The sequence below is a fragment of the Podarcis filfolensis genome (genome assembly GCF_964270895.1).
Source record: "Podarcis filfolensis genome assembly, chromosome: 4".
Lineage (NCBI taxonomy): Eukaryota > Metazoa > Chordata > Lepidosauria > Squamata > Lacertidae > Podarcis > Podarcis filfolensis.
The window spans coordinates 102,349,780-102,374,988 of NC_139607.1; the positions used below are offsets into that span (position 1 = coordinate 102,349,780).

Genomic DNA, 25,209 nt, shown 5'->3' on the forward strand with positions numbered 1-25,209 from the left:
CAAACTGAAATTCATTTTGTCAGTTTGCGCCCAGTTGTCCAATATGTTAAGTTCATCTCAAATCCTGCTTCTGCTTCTGTGGCATTAGCTACCCCTCCCAGTTTTGGTGTCATGTGCAATTTTATTGAGTATCCCCTCAATTGCTTCATCCGAGTCATTTATCAAGACCTTGACCAACAACGAGCCCTGAATAGAAACCTGTGGCACCCCACATGTCACTTTTTTCCAGGATGATGTCAGGGACTGGGTGGTGACCGCCGCTGCCCCCCCCCACTTTCTGAACCTTCCTGGAAGAAGTAGGAGAAAGCCAGTATTGATTTACAATTGGGGTTTGAGGGAGGTTGCAGCTCAGAGGCAGATGAGAAGGAAAGTTGGGAAATAATGGGAGAGCCAGAGCAACACCTGGCTGACACATCGTTAGAAAGCATTCCAGACCCTCCATCTCCTAGAACCCAGTGAGCCTTGAAAGTAAGAGAGCAAAGAGCTCAGAGACAGAAGGTACATAGCAGCACCTATAGAAGTGACTAATGGGCAAGTGGGACAAACGGTGTGTGTGTGTGTGGAGATTCACCCAGGACAACGCCATTATCCAAGAGGCTGGGTTGTATAACCTCTCTCTGTAAATACTGAATAAGAAAAGGATGGTTAGAAATCATCCCTTTTCTTTATACTTTCCTGGGCAGCAGCTGAGAGTCGCTGACAGCATCCTGACAGATGATGAGGAACCATTAATGATGACACTTTGGGTTCAGTCAGTCAACCAGCTACAAATCCACCTCACAGTGACACTATCTAGCTCAGATTATATCAGCTTCTTCTCAGCAATAGCATGGGGAACTTTTACAAAAGCCTTGCTAAAATCAAGATACATTGCATCCACAGCTTTCCCCTGAACCACCTAGCATGTAACAGTTCTCATTCTTCTTCACACAAAGGACGTACTACGTCCTTGTTCTTCCTCTTGCATCAAACATAGCGGAAAAAACCCCTATTGTTATTTTCTAATCTTTCTTGCAAGCCTGAGCTCATTCCGAGCTTTAGCCCATCCGAGTTCCTTCCTGCAGCCTTGTTTCATCCATCTCTGTCACTGGAACGATTTCTTAAAAAAAAACACCTTTGAAATCTAAAGACTGAAGAACATTTTTTAACAGTGAAACTAAAATTCCTATATATTTTTAATCCTTTTAAGGATTGAACCAGCTAAAAGTATTTCCCTTTTGTGTCCTGTTGTTTCTTCAGGCTTTGAGTTTCCTTACAAAACACTTTCTCTTCCGTTTAGCACAGAATTGTCATTTGGAAAAGATATCAACCCCTGGCTTTCTTTAACAAGAACATTTTGTAAATCCTCTGTCGAATTTGCTGGGTCTTCACACTGTACACAACAGGATTGAGAAGTGGTGGGACCGCAACATAGATGTTGGCCATCAGCATGTGGACAATGGGGGAAAGGTGCTTCCCAAATCGATGAACCACACTGACGCCAATCATTGGGACGTAGAAGATCAAGATGGCACAAATGTGGGAGACGCAGGTATTGAGAGCCTTGAGGCGCTCTTGGTGGGATGCAATGCTCATAACAGTCTTCAGGATTAGGACATAGGATATGAGAATGATCACAACGTCCAACCCCAAAGTAGACATGACCATTACCAAACCATACAAAATGTTGACTTTTGTGCCAGAACAGGCTAAATTCATTGTGTCTGGATGGAGGCAGTATGAATGAGAAAGCACATTAGATCGGCAGAAAGGGAGCCGTTTAATAAGAAAGGGGAGTGGGAAGCAGACACAGAAAGCTCTGGACAATATAGCTATTCCTAATTTTGCAATTGCAGAATTTGGGAGAAGTGAGGTGTATCTTAACGGATCACGGATGGCAATGAACCGGTCAAAAGCCATCGCCACAAGAATGCCAGACTCTGCCCATTGAAACAAATGGATAAAGAACATCTGGCTGATGCAGGTATCCAGTGTGATTTCCTCTGAGTCAAACCAATAGACCCCCAGCATTGTTGGCATGGTGGAAATGGAGAGGCCCAGATCCGAGCAGGCGAGCATGGAAAGGAAGAAGTACATGGGCTCATGGAGGCTTGGGTCAATCTTGATGACATAGAGGATCATGATGTTCCCAAGCAGAGTCAGGGCATAGAGCACAAACAATGGGAAGGCCATCCAAGAGTTCTTCTCTTGCATCCCAGGGATGCCAATCAGGACAAAGGTTTGGTGGCTCACAATGCTCTCGTTGAAACTGGTGATGGAGGACATTGTTCCCCAAGTGTGTTTGTTGGGAAAATGCTAAGGAATAAAAGTCAAACGAATATTAGAAATCTGGTATGATTTTACAGGTTCTGTCCTAGTTTAGTCCAACTTGAGACATTGTATTAGAGCTTCCAAACATTAGAGCCTTCCAACTCTGACATATGATTCCCTCTTCTAAGCCCAACCAGTGTCAATTTTATGATTTATTCATTTGTTATTTACAGAGTTTTAATCCGCACTTTTGCCAAAGTGGCTTCTGAAGTTCATTAGCAAGAGAGTTTCTGCTCTTAGTTTTCTATATAAAATAATCTGACAGAGAAATGCATGGGGAGGGAAGCAGAAGAAGCTATTCCACACTTAAAGCTACAGTTCTTGCAGAGACTACCTGCGGCAGCCTGTTGGGATGTCTACTCAGCCTCTCTTGTGGAGAACTGATGGGAGCTGGTCTTTCAGCAAATCAGTGGGACATCCCTGCTTTTCTTCTGCTCTATTCTGCAGCCTGATGGGAGTTTAGCATCATTTGTGTAGCTCATGGATCCTAAAGCCAGTTTGATTGCACCATAAGGGAAACTGGGACACTCCCTCCACCATGGACTTGTGAAGTGGCTGTCAGTCTGAACTGGGAGCTGATAAATCATTTTGTTGAAAATCTTCCATCAGCCACAAAGTCACTGGATAGCCTCAGAAGGAATCCACTATCCCAGCATGAAAATACTGGTTTATGCTGCAGGGATTTTGTGAAGATTTCTGAGGGAAAAAATGCCTGAAGTGTTCTGATGACTTGAATATTGTGTCTAAGGGCTCAGTGTTGGAGGTGGCCGTGTGTGACTTTTGCAAATTCAGAGTCTCTTAATTTCTCATCTGCAGAACAGTATTATTGTTGAATTAGAAATGCTATACAGTGGTACCTCGGACTACAAACACCTCAGGTTACAAACACTTCAGGTTACAGACTCTGCTAACCCAGAAGTAGTACCTCGGGTTAATAACTTTACCTCAGGATGAGAACAGAAATTGTGCAGTGGTGGCGACGCGGCAGCAGCAGGAGGCCCCACTAAGTGCATAATCAAAAAGCTAGTGACTGTATTTTGGTGTCTTCAAGATGTTACCATATTCCTAAAACTTATCAAAGGAAAATCAAAGGCACATTACAGTATACATAAATCCAGCTTGGGGAAGGAAAATATAAGGAACCGTGTATGCATTTGAAAACACATTTGGACACAGTGATTACGGGGGTGGGGGGATACAGAAAATAAGCTTAGAATTAATTCAAGGAGTGCATGTATAAGCTAAAGCAAAAAATGCTCATTAGCATATGATGCTGAATACACTACCATTCACATAAGTTGAACTTTCAAATCAGCCTTTTCATGCACATTTTCTGTTTGTTTTGTTGTTTTTGCTTAGAATTAATTCAAGCTGCTGCTATACATGGCTTAGGTCCAGCCTATCTGAAAGATCATATTCTCTCATATGAATCTGCCAGGGCTCTGAGATCTTTGGCGGAGGCTCAGTCCCATCACACATTTGGTGGGGACACGGGAGAGGGAGTTCTTGGTGGCTGCTCCCAGACTTTGGAACTCCCTTCCTTGAGATGTTCTATTGGCTTCCTCCTTCATATCCTTTCACCAGCAGGTGAAGACAGATTTATCCCTGCAGAACTTTTGGAGCTGACTGTTTTTAAGGAAAGGACTGATGCCACAATGTTTTTATCACTCTGACCAACATAAAGTTCTTTTCCTACTGCTTAGTCAGAATCTTTTTTCTTGCAACTTCATTCCACTGGTTTAGCTCCTCCCCTCCAGAACAGGAGAAAACAAGCTTGCTCCATCCATGGACAGCCCTCCAGCTTTTTGAAGATGGCTATCAGATCACCTCTCAGTCTTCTCTTCTCCTGGCTAAACATCCCCAAACCAGTCGTTCTTGAGGGGCCACCCACAGGGCGTTCCCTAAACACACCTTGCCTTTGAAGCATCTAGGCTCCACAGCTGAAGTTTCCACAAACATCTTTGCTGTTGGACCCACCTGGCATCCCAGGTGCATATATTTAGCTGTGAGCAGACTTGGTGACCTCTTTGACACTTCTCTTCCTCCTGCTGGGAACAGGTTGTGAGACTATTCTTATATTACTATTTAGTGACTCCGTTAATAATGGGTTATGGTCCGATAATGTTCTTGGTATTATTTCTATTTTTCTTACTATTAATTCCAATTCTTTAGATATCCAGATGGCATTATCCAGAAATGCCAAAGATCCACGGAGCTCTAAAGCAAAGACTTAAAAATGAAACGGTCAGGGACCAGCTGGACTCTTGGTCTGGTTCTGCAGGGCTGTTCTGAGGTTCTTATGCTATCCATACTTAAACGATACAAGCTCTGTCATTTCACAATGACCGCTCCCCGCTTAAAACTGGGGGCGCCCTTTGCGTGGACGCGTGCAGCCCCTAGATCTGGAGCGGCTCCAACAACATAGGCTTGGCTTTGCCTTCCCTCAGGTGGGATGCCTGGAGGTCTCCGCCTACCTCAGTCAGTCGTCCAATCCCACCTGGGGGAAGCGTTGCCAAGGAGACCAGGCCAGGTAGGGGAGGGATTACCTGCCCACACAGTAGAGGGAGGATCTTACCTGGGAATCCTCACTTGTCTCCAGAGCTTCTCCCACCCTACCCACCCTCAGTTAATGTCTTATTTTACAGGTTAATTTTTCTTCACAGGTTTTGCAGGTTAACTTTTCTCCACAGGTATGCGGGCGCTGCTACGTTAAGGTTGCTGTTAAAGGGCCGGAAAGGAATTTCCCTGCATTGGCAGGTTTCGCCTTTCCCGTAGCAAAACGTCACAACTTTGGCGGTATCAGGCCTTGGGCGGAATCCTTTTGTCCATCTTCCTCTTTGCGGCAGCGATACCAGGGTTCCCCGTTAAAGGGGTTTTCTGAAGGGAGGCTTTGACCGTACGCCGAAAGGTCGTCATTGCTCTCCCCTGCGGCGGCGGCGTAACGGGGGCGGCTATCTCTGCTTGAACATATGTTCTCCAGAGCCGGCCCATCCCCCCCACACACACTGGATAACCCTGATGCTCCCTAGGTCCCCGGCTGGGGACTGGGGAGGGAGAACGCCCAATGCCTGAGCCAAGGTCTACCCACATTTGAAATTTAATAAAGTTGTGGCCAATTTAATCCCATAGCACGTTGTCTTGAGTCGTTATTCCACATGACGGGGGGACCGCGCGGGATCTGGGGACTCCGCCTGTCCACGCAATACTGTGAGAGATCTGTCTGGAACCGATCAAAAAGTTTATATCTCAAACAGCGCTTTGCACATACCTGACTTTATGGCATGGTCAATGTGACACGTTTTCCGCAGCAGCAAACACTAAGCCTGCCTTTTCTGCTCCAGGAGAGATTATCCCTGTGCTTTTTATGCCGTTGACAATTAAGGTAAAAACGTTTCCCCTCTGGGAGTGAGGCTGTCTCAAAACCGCCAGAAAACTGCTGTGCCTCAGGGGGAGGAGATCTCTGAAACCCGGGGGCAATTACTTGGAAATCTCTCTTCTTTTTGAAATAATTTTTATTTGATTTTACAATTATAACAGTACAAAATACATATCCATATTTAGAGATTTCTTAATCATCACCCTCCCCTCCATGGGTCCTATTGTCAACCTTTTCAACTGCATCTTATTTCATAATCCATTTTTTATATCTCTCCATATTGTCCATGATATTTGCTACATTACAAGTCTTATTAGAATCCTGCCAATGTTTCCATCTGCTTACAGCGGTCTCCTAGATAAATTATAATTTCTCCCCTTTCTTTATTTAACTTTTTGTCTTCTTGGTTCCTGAGCTTTCTGGTCAGCTTTGCCATTTCAGCGTAGTCCATCAGCTTAGTCTGCCATTCTTCTCTGGTAGGGACTTTATCTTCTTTCCATCTCTGGGCTAGTAGCATCCGTGCGGCTGTTGTCGCCTACATAAAAAGTCTTTTCTGCTCCTTTGGGATCTTGGCATCTATAATTTCTAATAAAAAAGCTTCTGGGTTTTTTTAATAAAGGTTATTTTAAACATTTTTTTCCATCATATATCATTTCCCAGAATGCTTTTATTACTTTACACGACCACCACACCTGCTTTTTCTTTACATTTCCAGCTGGTATTTGTACTTGTCTTATACATTTTTGCTAATTTACTAGGAGTCAAATACCACCAGTGCATCATTTTCATAAAGTTTTATTTCAGTGTACAACATGCTGAGAATTTCAAATCAGTTTTCCATAACTTTTCCCAATCTGAAAGTTTAATATTATGCCCCAAATCCCTCACCCAGTGTATCATTTAACCTGTTCATCTTATGTATGCCATTCCAGGAGCAATCTGTACATTTCTGACAGTAATTTTATATTATTTTCTAACAAATCTTTTTCAAATCTTGAGGTCTCATAGCTGAAACTTTTCTTTTTGTCTATCCTAAAAATATTATTTAATTGGTGAAACTGTAACTAATCAGTTAATAAATCCCTTAATTCTTCAATATTTTTCAGTTTCAGCTGATGTTCTACTTCACTTAGCAGCTCCCTGTATTTCCCAATTACTTCTCATGTTTAGTTTTTTTCAGAGATGTCGCTTCTAGTGGGAAATGCCACCACGGTGTTTTCTGTTCTAGCAAGTTTTCATATTTCCTCCAAACAGTAAAAACTGATTTTATAACTAAATGATTCTGGAACCCTTTTTGTACTTTTGCTTTTTCATAGCAGAGATATGCATGCAATCCAAATCTGTTATTATGTCCTTCCAAATCTAGAATATTTATGTTGTTCAATATTATCCATTCCCTGAGCCAACAGAGACAGGATGCCTCTTAATAGAATTTTAAATCTGGCAGGGTGGAGCCCCCTCTCTCTTTAGCATCTGTTAATAATTTATAATTTATTCTAGGTTTGCCCCCTGCCAGATAAATCTAGAATTTTTTTTTTTGCCATTCTTTGAAATCTCTACGTTTTTCTTTATTTCTTTGCAAGTAGCTGTGTAATTATCTTTAAAAATATTTATATTCTTAACTGTTAACCATACACCTAAATATTTAACTTTTTCTCTCTACATAAATCAGTGGTTTGCTGTAGGTCCTTTTTATATTGCTCTGTCATGTTTTCACCAAGACCTTATTTTTATTTTTATTTAATTTGAAACCTGCCACCTGACCAAATTCCGGGATCCTCTCCAGGACTCTTGGTATGCTACTCTTCAGATCCTCCACAGCAATCAGAAGGTCATCTGCAAAAGCTTTCAGTTTATATGCTTTACCATTATTCCTCTTATTGTCTCATCTGATCTGATATTCCTTGGCAATGTTTCTAACCCTAAAATAAACAATAACGGTGACAGGGGACACCCTTGTATTGTCCCCTTTGTTATTTTACATTTTTTAGTCATCACATTATTGACAATCAACATAGCCTGTTGATCTGAATAAATTGCCTCAATACCTCTACCAAATGTCTCTCCAAAATTCATCATTTCTATCCTTTTTTCATAAATGACCATGAGACATTGTCAAATGCCTTCTCTGCATCTATAAACATCAAAGCTTGTTTTTCATTCCTGGCCCCCAGATATCCTATAATATCAATTATATTCCTTATATTGTCCTTCACCTGGTGGCTTGGTAAAAAACCAGCCTGTTCATGATAAATCAAATCTTTTAACATTCCTTTCATAAGATTTGCAAATAATTCATAATCATTATTTAATAGAGAAAGCGGCTTGCTTTGGGATCAATGTGATATAGGCCTCTGTCCAAGACTTTCGTACTTTCCCAATATTTAAAATCTCATTCATTACATCTTTAAGCGGTTGTACCAGATACTCTTGTAGATTACTGGGAAATCTCTAAAGCTCTTGAGCAAGGTCCTGGAGCTCTGCTCCAGATGTTCTGGAGATCTTGTGTGTGTTCCTCTCTTTCATAAGGGAAGACAAAGGAGATGTGCCCAGATGGGGGAGAAATTTGATTCTGTTCACATTTAAAAGTGGAGTTACTACTACAAGCACACTAGATGCACAATATTTGTGGGGAAAGGGTTGCAGAAAATCCAGTTGTCTAATGGGATCTATATGAAGTTAGCTGTGTCTCTGCAAACCATACAAATCTTGACTTTGGCGCCGAAACAGGCTAACTTCTTTGTGTCAGGGTGAAGACAGTATGAATGAGTAAGCACATTAGATCGGCAGAAAGGGAGCCATTTAATAAGAAAAGGAAATGGGAAGCAGACACAGAGACTTCTGGAGGAGATATGGTTCAACCCATCCCTAATTTTAAACCACTTTATCAAATAATTATCCTTCTGTGATAAAAGGCATTTCAAAATAAATATCAACCCCTACTTTTTCTAAACTGGAAAATGTTGCATAACCTCTGTCGAATCTGCTGGGTCTTCACGCTATACACAACAGGATTGAGAAGTGGAGGGACCGTAACAAAAATGTTGGCCATCAGCATGTGGATAATGGGGGAAAGGTGTCTTCCAAATCGATGTGCCATACTGATGCCAATCATTGGCACATAGAAAATCAAAATGGCAGCAGTGTGGGCCACACAGGTGTTCAAAGCCTTCAGACACTCTTTTCGGGATGCAATGCTCAAAACAGTCTTCAGAATCAGAACATATGATACAAGAATGATGAATACATCTAAGCCTAAAGTGGAAATAATTGCTATCAAACCATATAAAACGTTGACTCTTGTGTCTGCACAGGCTAACTTCATAGCATCTTGGTGGAGACAGTAGGAATGAGAAAGGACATTGGATCGGCAGAAAGGGAGCTTTGAAAGAAGAAAAGGGGGTGGGAAACAGATACAGAAACTTCTGGAAAAGACAGCTATGCCGATTTTTGCAATTAACGTATTTGGGAGACGTGACCTGTATCTCAGTGGATCACGGATGGCAATGAACCGGTCAAAAGCCATTGCTACAAGAATGCCAGACTCTGCCCATTGGAATGAATGGATAAAAAACATCTGGCTGATGCAAGCATTTAATGGGATTTCTCTGGAGTCAAACCAATAGACCCCCAGCATAGTTGGCATGGTTGACATGCAGAGTCCCAGATCCGAGCAGGCGAGCAGGCAAAGGAAGAAGTACATGGGCTCATGGAGGCTTTGGTCAATCTTGATGACATAGAGGATCGTGAAGTTTCCCAACAGAGTCAGGGTGTAGAGCACAAACAGTGGGAAGGCCACCCAAGAGTTCTTCTCTTGCATCCCAGGGATGCCAATCAGGACAAAGGTTTGGTGGCTAACCAGGGTATCATTGGAGCTGGTGATGGAGGACATGATTCACCTAGTGCTTTTGCTGGAAAGATATTAAGGAATAAAAGTCAAATGGATATCTGTAAATCTGGTATGATTTTACAGGTTCTATCCCAGTTTAGTCCAACATCAGACATTGTATTAGAGCCTCAAAACACATTCAAAGAAAGAAATATTCTAACTCTGTCATATGATTCACTCTTCTAAGCCCAACCAGTGTCAATTTTATGATTTATTCATTTGTTATTTACAGAGTTTTAATCCACACTTTTGCCAAAGTGGCTTCTGAAGTTCATTAGCAAGAGGGTTTCTGCTCTTAGCTTTATATATAAAATGATGTGACAGAGAAATGCATGGGGAGGGAAGCAGAAGAAGCTATTCCACACTTAGAGCTACAGTTCTTGCAGAGACTACCTGCGGCAGCCTGTTGGAATGTCCACTCAGCCTCTCTTGTGGAGAACTGATGGGAGCTGGTCTTTCAGCAAATCAGTGAGACAACCCTGCTTTTCTTCTGCTCTATTCTGCAGCCTGATGGGAGTTTAGCATCATTTGTGTAGCTCATGGATCCTAAAGCCAGTTTGATTGCACCATAAGGGAAACTGGGACACTCCCTCCACCATGGACTTGTGAAGTGGCTGTCAGTCTGAACTGGGAGCTGATAAATCTAAACATCCCCAAACCAATCGTTCTTGAGGGACCACCCACAATATTGTTCCCTAAACACACCTTGCCTTTGATGCATCTAGGCTTCAGAGCTGAAGTTTCCACAAACATCTTTCCTTTTGGACCCACCTGGCATCCCAGGTGCATATATTTGGCTGTGAGTGGACTTGGTGACCTCTTTGACATTTCTCTTCCTTCTGCTGGGAACAGGTTGTTACACTATTCTTATATTACTATTTAGTGACTCCGTTAATAATGGGTTATGGTCCGATAATGTTCTTGGTATTATTTCTATTTTTCTTACTATTAATTCCAATTCTTTAGATATCCAGATGGCATTATTTCTGGCACTACTTCCATGCACATGTGAATAAAACGGAATTCCCTATCTAATAAATGTTTATTTCTCCAAATATCTATTAAATTCAGATTTTCTGCCATTTCGCAAAAGGTTTTCGGAAGCCTACCTTCCGAAAACCTTCCACGGAGCTCTAAAGCAAAGACTTAAAAATGAAACGGTCAGGGACCAGCTGGACTCTTGGTCTGTTTCTGCAGGGCTGTTCTGGGGTTCTTATGCTATCCATACTTAAACGATACAAGCTCTGTCATTTCACAATACTGTGAGAGATCTGTCTGGAACTGATCAAAAAGTTTATATCTCAAACAGTGCTTTGCACATACCTGACTTTATGGCATGGTCAATGTGACACGTTTTCCGCAGCAGCAAACACTAAGCCTGCCTTTTCTGTTCCAGGAGAGATTATCCCTATGCTTTTTATGCCGTTGACAATTAAGGTAAAAACGTTTCCCCTCTGGGAAAGAGGCTGTCTGAAAACTGCCAGAAAACTGCTTTGTCTCAGGGGGAGGAGATCTCTGAAAACCTGGTGGCAATTACTCAGAAATCTCTAAAGCTCCTGCGCAAGGTCCTGGAGGTCAGCTCTGGGCCAGACGTTCTGGAGATCTTGTGTGTGCTCGTCTCTTTCATAAGGATAGGCAGAGGAGATGTGCCCAAAAGGGAAAGAAATTTGATTCTGTTCGCATTCAAAAGTGAACCTATCCAATCCATACTTTCTGGAACAACACCTATGCCCTTCCTTACCAGAAACCCTTCATGCTGAGATATCACACCTCCTTGAGGATCTGGGGAGCCTCAAGTTTCAGACCTTATTACAAATGTTTGGCTAGTTTTGTGGGGGGTGGGAGGAAGAACAAAAGAGGGTGGAGTGAAGGAGGGCGGGCGGGGGAGCTGGCTTGAATGGAAGCCATCTTTGCCATGAGAAATTGAGGGAAGGTTGAACCGTTCAACCCGGGGGGGGGGGCAACCTCTAAAAGTTTTGAAGGCACACACATCGCAACAAAGTAGGGATGGGGGTGGACTTCGAGTAGTTCCACCATTTGGAGTGAACCTCCTCATTTGACAAATGAAGGGCTGTGCTTTGATTGCAATGGGGACAGGCAAATTAGACTGCATGCCTAGAGTCTGTACAAGCAGAGATTCCTCCAACTCATATTTGCTAATTTTTTATGATGTGGTCCAAGGAGACCCCTGGTTCTTTCTCCCCTTGCTTTCTAACAAGTGCTTGCAGCACTTAGGATGCAAAAAGGTAAAGAACCCCTGGTTAAGTCCACTCAAATGGGGTTGCGGTGCTCATCTCGCTTTCAGGCCAAGGGAGCCGGCGTTTGTCTGCAAACAGCTTTCCGGGTCATGTGGCCAGCATGACTAAACTGCTTCTGGTGCAATGGGACACCATGACAGAAGCCAGAACGCACGGAAACGTCAATTACCTTCCCGCCGCAGCAGTACCTATTTATCTACTTGCACTTTTTGGCATGCTTTCAAACTGCTAGGTTGGCAGGAGCTGGGACAGAGCAATGGGAGCTCACCCCATCGTGGGGGAAACCCAACATGGTCACATTTGACTTCAGAAGAGGACATTTCCCCAAAATGAGGGAATTGGTGGTGAGAAAAAAGCAAGTTAAAAGGCAAAGTCAAGAGGGAGGTGTTTAAAAACACAATATTAGAAGCTCATCTGGAATGTGTACCATAGAGTGAAACTTTGCCTACTTTCAAAGCGAAGAACTTAACAGGTCACTTGAGGTCATATCAATATTTTACCAGCCTCAAATACCTGAGAGTATGAAACAGTCTTTCCTGCTGCTGCATCACCACCCATCTCTCACCTGGATTCATTGAACAAGTGAAGCCCTCACTGCACTGTTGTCAGAACATCTTGTTGATTCAAGCCTTGTCAGTCAGAGGAATTTGGCCACCCTCCAGGTGCCCGGCTTGAATCCTTGTGACCTCCTGTCTGCGACTCCCGGCAAGATCAAGGGAGGTCTCCAATCGGCGATTCTCCTCAACGTGAAGAAGAACACACCACTCCTCCCCCTCCTCCATTCCCAGGGGGGGGAAAGAGACAGACAGAAATATATCTACATGTCTTTATTTCTGTCTTTCAGCAGTACAGAGAAACATGTCTGTACCCTCTGATACCCAGCTGCAGAGAGAGAATAACTCCACCCATGTACTTCCAGTACAGGGTCATGTGACACTCTGAGCTAACATCCGGTGCTCAGAGCACATAATAGACTGTCCCTTCTTCCCACGGTACAATCCAATAACATCAGCTTCCTGTTTGGCTTTCCAGCCATCTGGAGCACTCAGCAGCATTGCTCCTTTTTCGTAACAACCTCCCCCAAAAGAATCAATGCATGTTGCGGCAAGCAAAGCGTGATCCAGAGAAGAAAACAAACAGTTGTTATACACATAACACTCCCCTGTTGTTTCAGTTCCACCCTTGGAACTACCCGCCACTGGTTTCCCCAGTGTACCTCTCTGGTTGTCTGGCTTCCAAGGAATGAGTGCATCTGCATTACCTTGGCTAGCAACTCTCTGTTGTGTCTTTGTCTCTGACTTAGACACAGCTCCAACCTGTCCTCGGTTGTGTACAACAGCAACACACGCAACAGCTAAATTAGCATACTCTTCTGAGTACCTTTTGGGTGGTTCACCCTTTGTGACTCTCTCAGACCTGCGTATGAGGTGCTGATCCTCTCTGCTCACCGGTTCTGTCTCAGGACTCTTTGGAGAACCAGTTCCAACAGTAAACAGTGGCTCATCCTTCACCTGTGAAGGGCTATCCATTGTGTGAGATTTCCTCTCAATGACTGTGACAACAGAGCTCTCTGAGCTATCACTGTCACTCTCAGTACCACTGTACTCTGTGAAATCATCATCATCATCTGAATCGTCCTCTGTGGGAAATGTGTGTGCTATCACTCTCTCCTTTTCAGGAGCACTCTCTAGAAATTTTGTAAGAATCACCTGACCAGATTCAGACAAAATTACTCTGTAGAGACCCTTTTCATATCCCACAAAAATGCCTCTGGCATTCTTTACTCCACCTGGAGCTTCTGTCCTTACATGAGACCCAAAAACCTTGAAATGGGCAACAGAAGGTTTTCTCTGGAACAGTTTCTCAAAAGGAGAACTTCCCAACTCTTTCGAAACCTTTCTCACCCATGCATGACAAAACGACATGAGTGACTCCGCCCAGAACTCATGTGGCAGATGTGAACTAAGCAATTGCGCATTCATTCCCTTTTGCAATTCTTTGTTCACTTTTACACAAACACCCCTGTTCCACGCTTCCGCTGAAACAGCAATCTTGTGTCTGATCCCCTTCTTCTGCAGGAACCTCTGGAAATCCTGTAAAAGAAAAATCTGCTTCTCATCTGTCAAAAGACAATCAATGTTAGCATCATGCATGTCTTTAACCTTGTCACAAAACTCTTGAAACCTTTCCAAGGCTTCCTGTGGTTTCTTTAACACATAAACCCAGACAAAGTTAGAGAAATGATCCACACACACAAGATAAAATCTTGCATTGCCTCTAGATGGTTCTAGAGGACCAATCACATCAGCATACACCCGCTGAAATGCTCTGTCGACCCTGGCCACCTTCTTGGCGCTTGTTTTGGTCACACCTGCAAGAGAAATCATGTTAGACTCAGAATTACATTCCATGTAATCACTTTGCTCAAAGTCCAACAAATACAGTCCACCTTTCTGTCTGGCAGAAAGATATAACTCTCCATCTTTGTAGATCTCGCAGCTCTTATCATCATAGGACAGTCTCAGTCCTTTCTTTGCAATCTGCGAAACACTCAGCAGATTGAACTTCAATTCAGGAACCAAGTAAACATTGTGTATTGTCAAGTTCAGACTCTTAAGATACACAGATCCAACCCCAGTCGCCTCCAGCTTCTGACCGTTGGCTTGTTCCACAGCGAAGCTTTGCTTCTTAAACGTCGAAAAGAGTCCTCTGTGCGGGGACATATGAAAATTACATCCAGTGTCAATTACAAACGAGTTCCCAACATCTGGCGTGGTTCCTTTCGCCATCAGAGCCCTTGCAGGTTCCACCATAGACTTGGTATGACCTTTGCCTGCTGCCTCAGGCTTTGCTGAGCGGCCCTTCGCTCCTTTCGGCTGGCGTGGCTTCTTGCAGCTCCGCTGAAGATGCCCAGCCTGTCCGCAATTGTAGCATCGGACAACGTTCAAAGCTACAGCATCCTCTCCAGTAGCAACATCGGTGGGGGAATTAGAACTCCGTTCTTCCCTCCCCCTGTCCTTCACCTCCAGTGCAGCATGCCGGCTGTGTTCATCCTGAACCACGGCACTCAGGGGCACTCCCCCCTTCTTGGCATCCATGCTGAACTCAAGTCTCAGCTCTCCACTCTCGAGCTAGTTAAAATCCAAAAGCTCCTTTGAGCTGTTTTTCTGCCTCTCAGGCAGGCAATCTCCAAGCTGTCTGAAAGTCAAAACAACTTTCGCTTTCCCGGCTCTGACTGAGCCAGCCCCAGGTGTCAGTAGTTTTCCACTGCCCTGACTGTCGTTGCTTAGCAACCTTCCCCGGGACGGGAATCCTTATCTCACCACAGGAATTTCTGGTATGCAAGCCTTTCTTTCAGAGCTTGTTTTTCCAAACGCAGCTCTCTCGTGAACCAGAGAATAAATCATTCTGCATTCACACTTTTAGCCCGATATTCAGCATACCTTTTTGGGGCTCCGTTGCTTGGAAAACACCCCCTCTTGGTGCCAGCCGTCTGTTCAGCTTCTGGCTGCAATTGCAGACGTTATCTTCTTTCCTTGGTGCAGAGGATGGCACACGATCCATCAACCTCTCACCTCTCATGCTGATTCCCATGGATCAGATAACCAGCAGCGTCTGCTACCATATGTTGATTCAAGCCTTGTCAGTCAGAGGAATTTGGCCACCCTCCAGGTGCCCGGCTTGAATCCTTGTGACCTCCTGTCTGCGACTCCCGGCAAGATCAAGGGAGGTCTCCAATCGGCGATTCTCCTCAACGTGAAGAAGAACACACCACTCCTCCCCCTCCTCCATTCCCAGGGGGGGGAAAGAGACAGACAGAAATATATCTACATGTCTTTATTTCTGTCTTTCAGCAGTACAGAGAAACATGTCTGTACCCTCTGATACCCAGCTGCAGAGAGAGAATAACTCCACCCATGTACTTCCAGTACAGGGTCATGTGACACTCTGAGCTAACATCCGGTGCTCAGAGCACATAATAGACTGTCCCTTCTTCCCACGGTACAATCCAATAACATCAGCTTCCTGTTTGGCTTTCCAGCCATCTGGAGCACTCAGCAGCATTGCTCCTTTTTCGTAACACATCTTTCTTAAGTTTAGTCTAAATTTCATGCAATTTGAACTTTTTGGTTCTGGTCCTGCCCTCTAGAGCTGTAGAAGACAAATTTGCCCCATCACCTCTATTCAACCTGCACTTTGAACCTTGGAAGATGGCTAGGTGATCTCTCAAACATTATGATAGTTCACATGACATTTCCTTATACCACATGGGTAGTTACTCTCAGTGGTATAACTATGGTGCAGGGGTCAGCAAACTATGGCCCGGGGGCTGGATGCAGCCCCCTAGGCTCATAAATCCGGCCCATGGTCCCTGCCACCCGCTTTGTCAGTCCCTGCACTCTGCGGATGCCTCACCGCACAGGGACTGACTTCTGCTATTCTGGCATGGCTTCTGGGCGGGTGGCGATGCTGGCGCAGCTTTGGATTGGCTGCAGGAAGCTCCTGCAGCCAATTCAAAGCCTCGGCATTTGGATTTGCGTGCAGGGGAGGCGACAGCATGGAGCAGAGCGGAGGTGGCACTGCCGCCCCCAGGACCTGAGCAGGGCTTTCCCCATGGCAACGGTGCATGCTTGGCAAGGGCCTCTGGCTTTCCTTCGGCCTCCTCCTTCTCCTCCTCTGCCTCTGCCATTGCTGCTCCTGCTGCTGCTTCTCCTACTCCCCGACGCTGCTGCACCGGCCACGGCCCCTTTCCGGGAGGGTGGGATATGAGGAAGAAAGAGGCACCGCCATTACAGGTAACTGGGCTTGGGCCTCAGGCGAGGGGCTGCTCTCCGGTTCCCCACAGTGAAGAGGAGCATGCAAAGCGGAGGGGATGATTGCTGCAAGAAGATTTGTGTGGCGCTTGCACAGGGCCAGCGATTACGCACGCACACAGAGACCCTGCCACCATATTGTTGTGACCATTGCATGGTGCATGCTTACCCAGGAGTTGTTGTGCTCTGGTGGGGTGTGATGTCAACTTCACTTTTACACAGAGGTCAGGCCCACTGGAATGAATGGGCCCGGGTTAGGCATGGCCACTCATGTCAACGGGTTTACTCTTGAGTAAAAAATAGGGGAGTGACTTCCTCATAAATACACATTTTTAAAAAAAACTATAGTCCGGCCCCTGACAGTGTTTGAGGAACAGTGAACCGGCCCCCTGTTTAAAAAGTTTGAGGACCCCTGCTATGGTGGATGCACAGTCTCTCCTCATAACTTACTATAAACCCTAACCAATATCTTCAGTCCTGGCCTGCCGGTCTAATCTGGGTAGCAAACCAACTGGAAAAGTAACAGCTCCTTTCTGTGTTCTGCACTATGCATGTTGTCATTGCAATTGTGACAAGACCTAGAATGATGGGCTCCTCGGGACCCCCAGGCCATGGTGGGACTTCAGAGCAAAGGGCTGCTGGCTACATCTCCCTCGCCTTCCACCATGATAGAAAGAAATGCAGAATTGATTGCTGGAACATTTCCCTGAGAGCAAACTTCAGGTCCTTGCACAGGACCTTAGAGGTCCCCCTAGCAACTGCTGCTGGGATTGCAGAGATCTCCTCCTTGTGGTATTCAGCAGACTTCTGGCAGTTTGAAACAGTCTCCCTCTGTCTCTCGCTGTGTGTTTAAGGATCTCATGGCTTATTTCCACCTCTGGAATGGATCGCCTGGAAGCTGCAAAGGAGGGATTCTCACATTTAGGGTTCTGGATATGTTCTGCATACTCCCATGATCTTTCTTCAAGACCATACCCCTTCCACGCAATTAGGTATTGCAACTTCTTTCTTCACATCCCGGTGTTTAGATTTTGTTCTACTTCATACTCTTCATACTTCATACTCTTTCTCTCCTTCTACCATGAAGGGAGGCAGAGGTGCTTGTGTAGGTGCCTGGTAAGGGTGTGCTGGCATGACAGGCAACAAAACTGATCTGTGGAAGACAAGGTAAATCTTCATAGATACAGGTAGTTGGAGCCTGAAATTCACAGGGTTGGTCTGTCCACAACTTCAAATAGGACTACCTTCTGTGGGTTCAGTTTCCTGCATCTGCCCTTCTGTGGCAAATCACTTGTTGACAGCTACACCTTATCTCCCACCTTAATCTCAGTGCCAGGTTGTTGGTGTGTATCAGCCGATCTCTTATAGGCCTCTTTGGCAAAATCCAAATGATCTTTCAGCAAACTCTGTATTGCTGACAGTTCTTCCATAAAGTCTTCTGCTGCAGGCACTGACAGGGTGTCAGTCAGGGTTGGGAAGGTGTAAGGATAGTATCCATAGCTGGCAAAGAAAGGGGTCTTCTGTGCTGAAGCATGAGGAGCATTGTTGTATGTGAATTCCACCAAGGGAAGCTTGGATACCCAATCATCTTTTTGGTAGTTCAAATAGCACATAGGCACTGCAGTGTGGCATTGATCCTTTCCAACTCTCCATTAGTTTCTGGATGCCGGGCCAAGGCAAGACACAACCCCACTTTGAGAAGCTGCACAAGCTTCTTCCAGAACTGAGGGTGAACTGGGTTCCCCTATTAGACACAATCTGTAGTGGGAGACCGTGCAACTTGAATGCATGATCTACAAAGAGCTATGATGTTTCTTGGGCTGTCTGAAGTCCCCTACAAGGCACGAAGTGTGCCGTGTTGGTGAACAGGCAAACAGATACAGAAATGACACAGGCTGGATGGGTTCTCCATAAGGAGAAATAATAACACTTTATCTTCCTCTTATGGCAGAATTCTCCTTTGGGAGAAATATCTACTTCTTTTGAACTGCAATATGTTGCACATCCTTTGCGAAATCTGCTGGGTCTTCACCCTGTACACAACAAGATTAAGATGCGGAGGGATTGTGGGGGCCACTAGGGGGCGCATTGGAAGATGGCTGACAATAACATCTCTCCGACCCACACGAGGTAATTTGGAAGCTATGATGGGAGTAATTAGCCTCCCTAACCCCCCCAGGATGGTGGGGGGGACGGCCCTTGCCTGCTGTGCCCTATACCACCCCCGAATTTGTGGGGGTGGAGGCACTAGGCACAAAGCCCTCCTGTGGGATTTCGGCACTCCTGGACGCCGTCCCTGATTCGCGCCACTAGCTGCAAGAACTTCAAAAGAAACAATTTGGATGAAGCGAATGCACATATTTCAAGGAAGAAGGGGGAGTAAAGACTGCTAACAGAAGAGATCTCTGATAAAACAAGACAAGAATAAAACATGAGAAGATACGCCAAGACACGGTATGGCAAATGACTGATGGGGGAGGGGAAAAAACTTTCCTTTCTTTTCTTATGTGATTAAACAAGAATCTCCTCCCCTCACGAGTCAGAAATGTTGTTTTAAGGACTTAAGCTGTGGATTTAAGGCTGTGTGGAGATAAACTTTCGAACCAAAGCATGTTTTAAGAAGAGCGTGGAATGTATAAGAGCTTTGGAATGACACAGTTAAAAATGCCGTCACCATATTGGGAAGTTCTGTCAGAGGTCTTGAGTCTGGGAGGAGAAAGAGAGAAATAGAGCTGTTTATATATTGTGGGTTAAACTCCTCAGTGGGACTTAAGAATGACAGTTTTGCGAGATTATGATGGAAAGAGCGATGTTATCTATGAAGGAGATGATATATGGAAACCATCTCGATTTGAGGATTGGAAGAATGGAAAATTCACACAGGATTATTATTACTATTGGGGTTTATCGGCTTAAGGAGACTATCAGAAGAGATCATAAAGAAAAAAGAGAAAATATATGAACAAGATGTGATGTGGAAACAGCAAGATAAGATTGGATAGAATTATGAACTCTGTTTGGACTGATTTGGACATTAACGCAGCAGCAAGAAGATGATCAGAATTCCCCTTTGGATCTTGAAATATGGGTCCCCCCAACAAAATTTAAAATTCGGCTTTGTAATTCGGAATTTATGTGATGTGATTTAATTTGATGTGATTGGCCGGTTAATAAAAATTATTTTAAAAAAAAAAGATGCGGAGGGAATGCAAGAAAGATGTTGACCATCAGTATGTGAACAATGGGGAACAGATGTCTCACAAATTGATGTACCAATGGGACACCAAGCATTGGGATGTAGAAAATCAAGATGGCAGAAATGTGGGTGACACAGGTGTTCAGAGCCTTGAAACATTCTTCATGGGATGCAGTGCTCAAAACTGCTTTGTAAGTTAAAGTGAACACCTTGAATTGGGTTTGATAGCAAATAGGCAAACACACAGTTCTGCGTCAGTTACTTTGCTATTAATGTGCTATACAAATGTTCCTACACGGGGCTAGTCATCTTTTTCTTTTTTGTCTATTTACCTAGGAAGGCAAATCAAGAAATACCTTCACTTCCTGGGACCAGATTAGAAGGCTTTCTACCCACCTAACCATCCAGTTACCGGCTGCTCTACATAACATTAAAAGGGTGAGTTGGGTGATTAAAGACAGAAAGCATCCCTCAGACTGTCTCATAAGTAGAAATTGTTACATATATTAATATTGTGCAGTCTGAAGCGACTGGAAGCAGAAGAACTGACGCCTTTGGAAATGAAGCATTGTCAAAGCATTGCCAAACTTTTACTGGAAGAACTCTTCAAATCAAAACACAAGTATCAAATGATACATCACAAAACTATCCATACAATGTATTCTGCTGTCCAGCACAGGCTCAGCATCATAGAAAGTATGATACAATCCAAACAGAGCTATAAGTAACAGAATCCATTTCCCTGGTGCAGTTTTCCTGGAGAGTTCCATTTACATTCTTCGGTTCATGGCCCCACTCAGAGAAGGGGACACCACCCTTTCAAGAAGGTGAATTTGCAACTCAATACAGATATAGATATAAATATTATGGAGAAAGCCCTTTGTTTCATGGGGAAAAAACTTATCAGAATGAAAATTGACAAGATAATGCAATCCCAAATCTTTGTATGGAAATTTTTGTGTGTCTGTCTCTGTGTGTGCTTGTGTATACTGAGCAGAATTGTTTAGGACATTAAAAAAATTCACATGGAAAAAAGGATGAAGATCAGTTATTAATTGCATACAAAAGCAGCATGTGATGAATCCATCTATTACTAAGAACAAAACAATTTTCTCTTCCCTTTGTCACAGAATTCTTCTTCGAAAGATATACAGTGGTACCTCAGGTTACATACGCTTCAGGTTACAGACTCCGCTAACCCACAAATAGTACCTCGGGTTAAGAACTTTGCTTCAGGATGAGAACAGAAATCGTGCTCCGGTGGTGTAGTGGCAGCAGGAGGCCCCATTAGCTAATGTGGTGCTTCAGGTTAAGAACAGTTTCAGGTTAAGAACGGACCTCCGGAACGAATTAAGTTCTTAACCCGAGGTACCACTGTATCTTTTCTTTAATTGCAAAATGTTGCATATCCTTTGCCGAATCTGCTGGGTCTTCACACTGTACACAATGGGATTGAGAAGTGGTGGGACAGCAACAAATATGTTGGCCATCAGCATGTGGACAATGGGGGAAAGATGCTTCCCGTATCGATGTGCCACACTGATGCCAATCATTGGGATGTAGAAAATCAAGATGGCAGAAATGTGGGCCACACAGGTGTTGAGAGCCTTCAGACACTCTTTTCGAGAAGCAATGCTCAAAACTGTCTTCAGGATCAGAATATAAGATACAAGAATGATAAGAACATCTAGCATTATAGTGCACATGACTATAATCAAGCCATATATGATGTTGACTCTTGTGTCTGCACAGGCTAATTTCATGGCATCTTGGTGGAGACAATAGGAGTGAGAAAGGACATTGGATCTGCAGAAAGGGAGCCGTTTAATGAGAAAGGGGAATGGGAAGCAGACAGAGGAACCTCTGGACAAGATAGCGATACCTATTTTTGCAATGACTGAATTCGGTAGAAGTGATTTGTATCTCAGTGGATCACGGATGGCAATCAAGCGGTCAAAAGCCATTGCCACAAGAATGCCAGACTCTATTGCTTGTAAGGCATGGATGAAGAACATCTGGCTGATGCAGGCATTGAATGGGATTTCTCTGGAGTCAAACCAATAGACCCCCAGCATTGTTGGCATGGTGGACATGCACAGGGCCAGATCCGAGCAGGCAAGCATGCAAAGGAAGAAGTACATAGGCTCATGGAGGCTTTGGTCAGTCTTGATGACATAGAGGATCGTGATGTTCCCAAGCAGAGTCAGGGAGTAGAGCACAAACAATGGGAAGGCCACCCAAGAGTTCTTCTCCTGCATCCCAGGGATGCCAATCAGGACAAAGGTTTGGTGGCTCACAAGGCTCTCGTTGAATCTGGTGATGGAGGACATCATTCCACAAGAGCGTTTGGTGAAAGGACTTGGAGAAGTCCTAAAATTGATCTGTATATTAGAGATTCTGGCATTATTTCACAGATTTTGTAAAGGTTCTATTGTTATTCTATGCAGGCACAAATTTCTTAGTTTTCTCCAACACAAAATGTTGTGTTAGACCCTCCAAAGAAGGAAGAACAGTCCCGAATGCTCCTTCTTCCCTGGCTAAGCAACACCCAGACTCTATACTGAAACCCATTCCCCCAAATCTTCCAACTCCCACCAGTGTGAATTTCATTAATTAACTCATTGCCTAAATCACTTATACCTTTTTATGTAAAAAAGATCCCCAAATTATTATCATTCCCGAGTACTAGACATTGCAATGTGTGGCCTGGGCAGCTATACTGTTTTTGAGTCCAAGAGACTCCCAAAGAGTTATTGCTGAATATTGGCTGTGAAGGTCAAAGAGTGTGGCTTTTGCAAATTCATCATCTCTCAGTTTCTCATCTGCAAAGTAGACATAAGAATCACAGTTCAGTTGTTGAGTTAGATAGGATATACCTTAATGACTGAGTGCATAACAGTAAAAGGAAAGGAGAGGCCACATGTCTCACCTCACCTCCTTCTTTTCTGAGAAGACACCTTGAAACTGAGCTCCTTCATTTTGCAGCCTTACCCAGTGGGCAAGAGGGATGTGATCGGATATGACCAGAGACTGAAATCAGTGGGTAGAATATTGATTGATTTATCATTTCTATAGAAAAACATCACTGAATGAGAAAACAGATTTTCTTGCAGAGGATATAACAAACTGAGCTCTTTACAAAAGAAAATAATTCATATTAAGAGTTAGGGTCAAGGAAACCTTCATGTTTAAGAGGCATCTAAAGCTTATTATTGCCCCTGCTTCAAGAATTATCTGAGGAAGAGCAACCCAGGGGTTGGGGGCTCTAAGATGGCCAACTTTCTCCTTTTCCACCAAATGGCTCTCAGCTGGTTGTGGAATTAAAAATGTGAAATTTCATCAGCTGGAATCCAGGGAGTGCACTTGTTCTTGTGAGAGGCATCATACTTTAGCAGAGCCTTTTTCCCCAGGGGGAAGTCACAGCAACTCAGTTCCAGCACCTCCCATGTGGGCAACCTCCCAAACTGCAAGGAAAAGCAGATTTAATCCACTTTAAATGTGTAAACCTAAATCTTTGATGTGTATTTGACTCACTCTCAGGAAATACTGACCATCTGCAGATATCCAAATAAAAATAAGAGCGGCATAAAATCGCCTGTGGAAAAGATGGAGCAGAAGGATCTAACCCAGTGTAAAAAGATTGTGAAAGGCTGGAAGAATTGGCTTCTGGACCCAGTTGACAGAGCACTGACTGACATATGCAGGCATCTGACCTTTGGTGTGATGGTGTCTCTGTTGTCTTTCCTGCACCTGCTGAAAACCCTCCTCTTCCAACAAGCCTTTCAAGTGGACGTCTCAATCCCTGTCTGCAACTGCATTAGAACTGCTTTTACCAGTTTTATAAACGGAATAGTTCTTAAATGTTTGTATGGTATTTGGATTGGGATTTTTAAAAATCTTTTACATATGGAACTGTTTGCAACTGTTTCCACAGTTTTCTTGTTTTATGGCTGAAATTGTTCTATGTGCTTGATAATTGTATATTTTATTGTTGTAGCCCACTCCAGCACCAGAAATCAAAGAGACAAACGAATAAATAAAATGTAGAAGATTGTTTTAGCATTGTTTATGGCTGTCATTGTCCTCAGTACCCCAGGACAGTGGACCTCACCTCCCCCCCAACAAAAACCCAAGAGCAGAGCAATGCAACTCCAACGTATGGGCTCCTGTTTCAGGAAGCCAGTTGTTTTCCTGAATGGTGCAAAACCTCCTTCCAATATGAAATCAAATTAAATGCCAGCCTCTCTCTGGCCTGATCAGGACGAATTGCAGCATTTTCAGTGTGGTTCCACCTAAAGAATCCCTGACAGGTGGCCACCTAACCTCTGCTGGAGAACCTTCAAGAAAGAAGAGCCCACCATCTTCTGAGGGAGACTGTTCCACTGCTGAACAGCTCTTACCCTAAGAAAGTTCTTTGAAATGTTGAACCAGAATCTTCTTTCTTGTTGTTTGAATCCATCCACCCGGGTCTCACACTCTGAAGCAGCAGAAAACAAGCTTGCTCCATCTTCCATGTGGCAACCCTTCAGATATATGAAGATGGCCATCATATCGCCTCTCAGTCTCCTCTTGTGATCTTAATGCTCATATTGAAATACCAATAAGCAAAAAGGCCTCTGATTGAGATATGCTCCCCCACCTTAAAACACTATAAAATAAAACCTGGTAAAAGAATCAGAACCAAATAGAAACCATCTCCATCATCTCATGGCTTCATGATTGGGGAAGACCTTTGCACTTACCTGACTCTATAGGACAACCCATAAACCTGAAAAGAGTTCTCCCATGGTGGACACTGAGCCTGCCTTTGCTGTTCCTATATGGACTCTGCCTCTGCTTTTTATGGCATTAAGCATGATAGAAAAACTGCTTTCCTGCAGGGAAACAACCTGCCTCTGAACTGCCAGAAAACGGCTAAACCCCAGTGGGAAGACATCTCTGAAATCCCAACAGCAATTACTAGAAAATCTTCACAGATTCTGCATAAGAAGCTGCAGTTCTGCTCTCAGAGGCATTCAAGAGATCACTCTCTGCTCCCATCTTCCATCAAACCAGAGAGATGGGATGCAGACACATAATATATTAAGAAGGAGAGAGTTGGAAGGGATCCTGAGGGTCATCTGGCCCCAACCTCTGCAATGCAGCAATCTCAGCTAGAGCATCCACAACAGGTGGCCATCCAAACTCTGCTTAAAAACCTTCAAAGAAGGAGAGTCCATAATTTCCCCAGGGAGACTATTCCACAGTTGAACAGCTCTTACCCTCAGAAGTTCTTCCTGGTGTTCAGTTGGAACCTCCTGTCTTGTAACTTGAAAAGGTTGTCTAGGCAGTAAAAACTGGCTTAGTTACAAAGTTGTGAAACTTCC

The 25,209-nt window shown here is 44.0% G+C and overlaps 5 protein-coding genes across 5 annotated transcripts in view; 2 read left to right on the forward strand and 3 right to left on the reverse strand.

Annotated features, from left to right (window-relative positions):
- LOC310760877 (olfactory receptor 51G1-like) overlaps positions 1-25,209 on the forward strand; it is a 166,317-nt gene that overhangs the window by 90,375 nt on the left and 50,733 nt on the right. The window lies entirely within an intron of this gene.
- The window catches only part of LOC310760833 (uncharacterized protein), a 199,768-nt gene that overhangs the window by 45,250 nt on the left and 129,309 nt on the right, over positions 1-25,209 (forward strand). The gene's annotated exons all lie outside the window — the stretch shown is intronic.
- Positions 1,306-2,265, reverse strand: LOC310760874 (olfactory receptor 51H1-like; the record flags this gene model as incomplete). Its single annotated transcript, XM_083610086.1, has 1 exon — positions 1,306-2,265. One exon carries the CDS (start codon positions 2,263-2,265, stop codon positions 1,306-1,308), a length of 960 nt encoding a protein of 319 aa, XP_083466212.1.
- Positions 8,619-9,578, reverse strand: LOC310760875 (olfactory receptor 51H1-like; the record flags this gene model as incomplete). Its single annotated transcript, XM_083610087.1, has 1 exon — positions 8,619-9,578. The coding sequence occupies one exon, from the start codon at positions 9,576-9,578 to the stop codon at positions 8,619-8,621; it is 960 nt and encodes a 319-aa protein (XP_083466213.1).
- LOC310761840 (olfactory receptor 51H1-like) lies at positions 17,949-22,176 on the reverse strand (the record flags this gene model as incomplete). The annotated part of the gene is made up of 2 exons (XM_083612036.1): positions 17,949-18,172; positions 21,216-22,176. The coding sequence occupies 2 exons, from the start codon at positions 22,174-22,176 to the stop codon at positions 17,949-17,951; spliced, it is 1,185 nt and encodes a 394-aa protein (XP_083468162.1).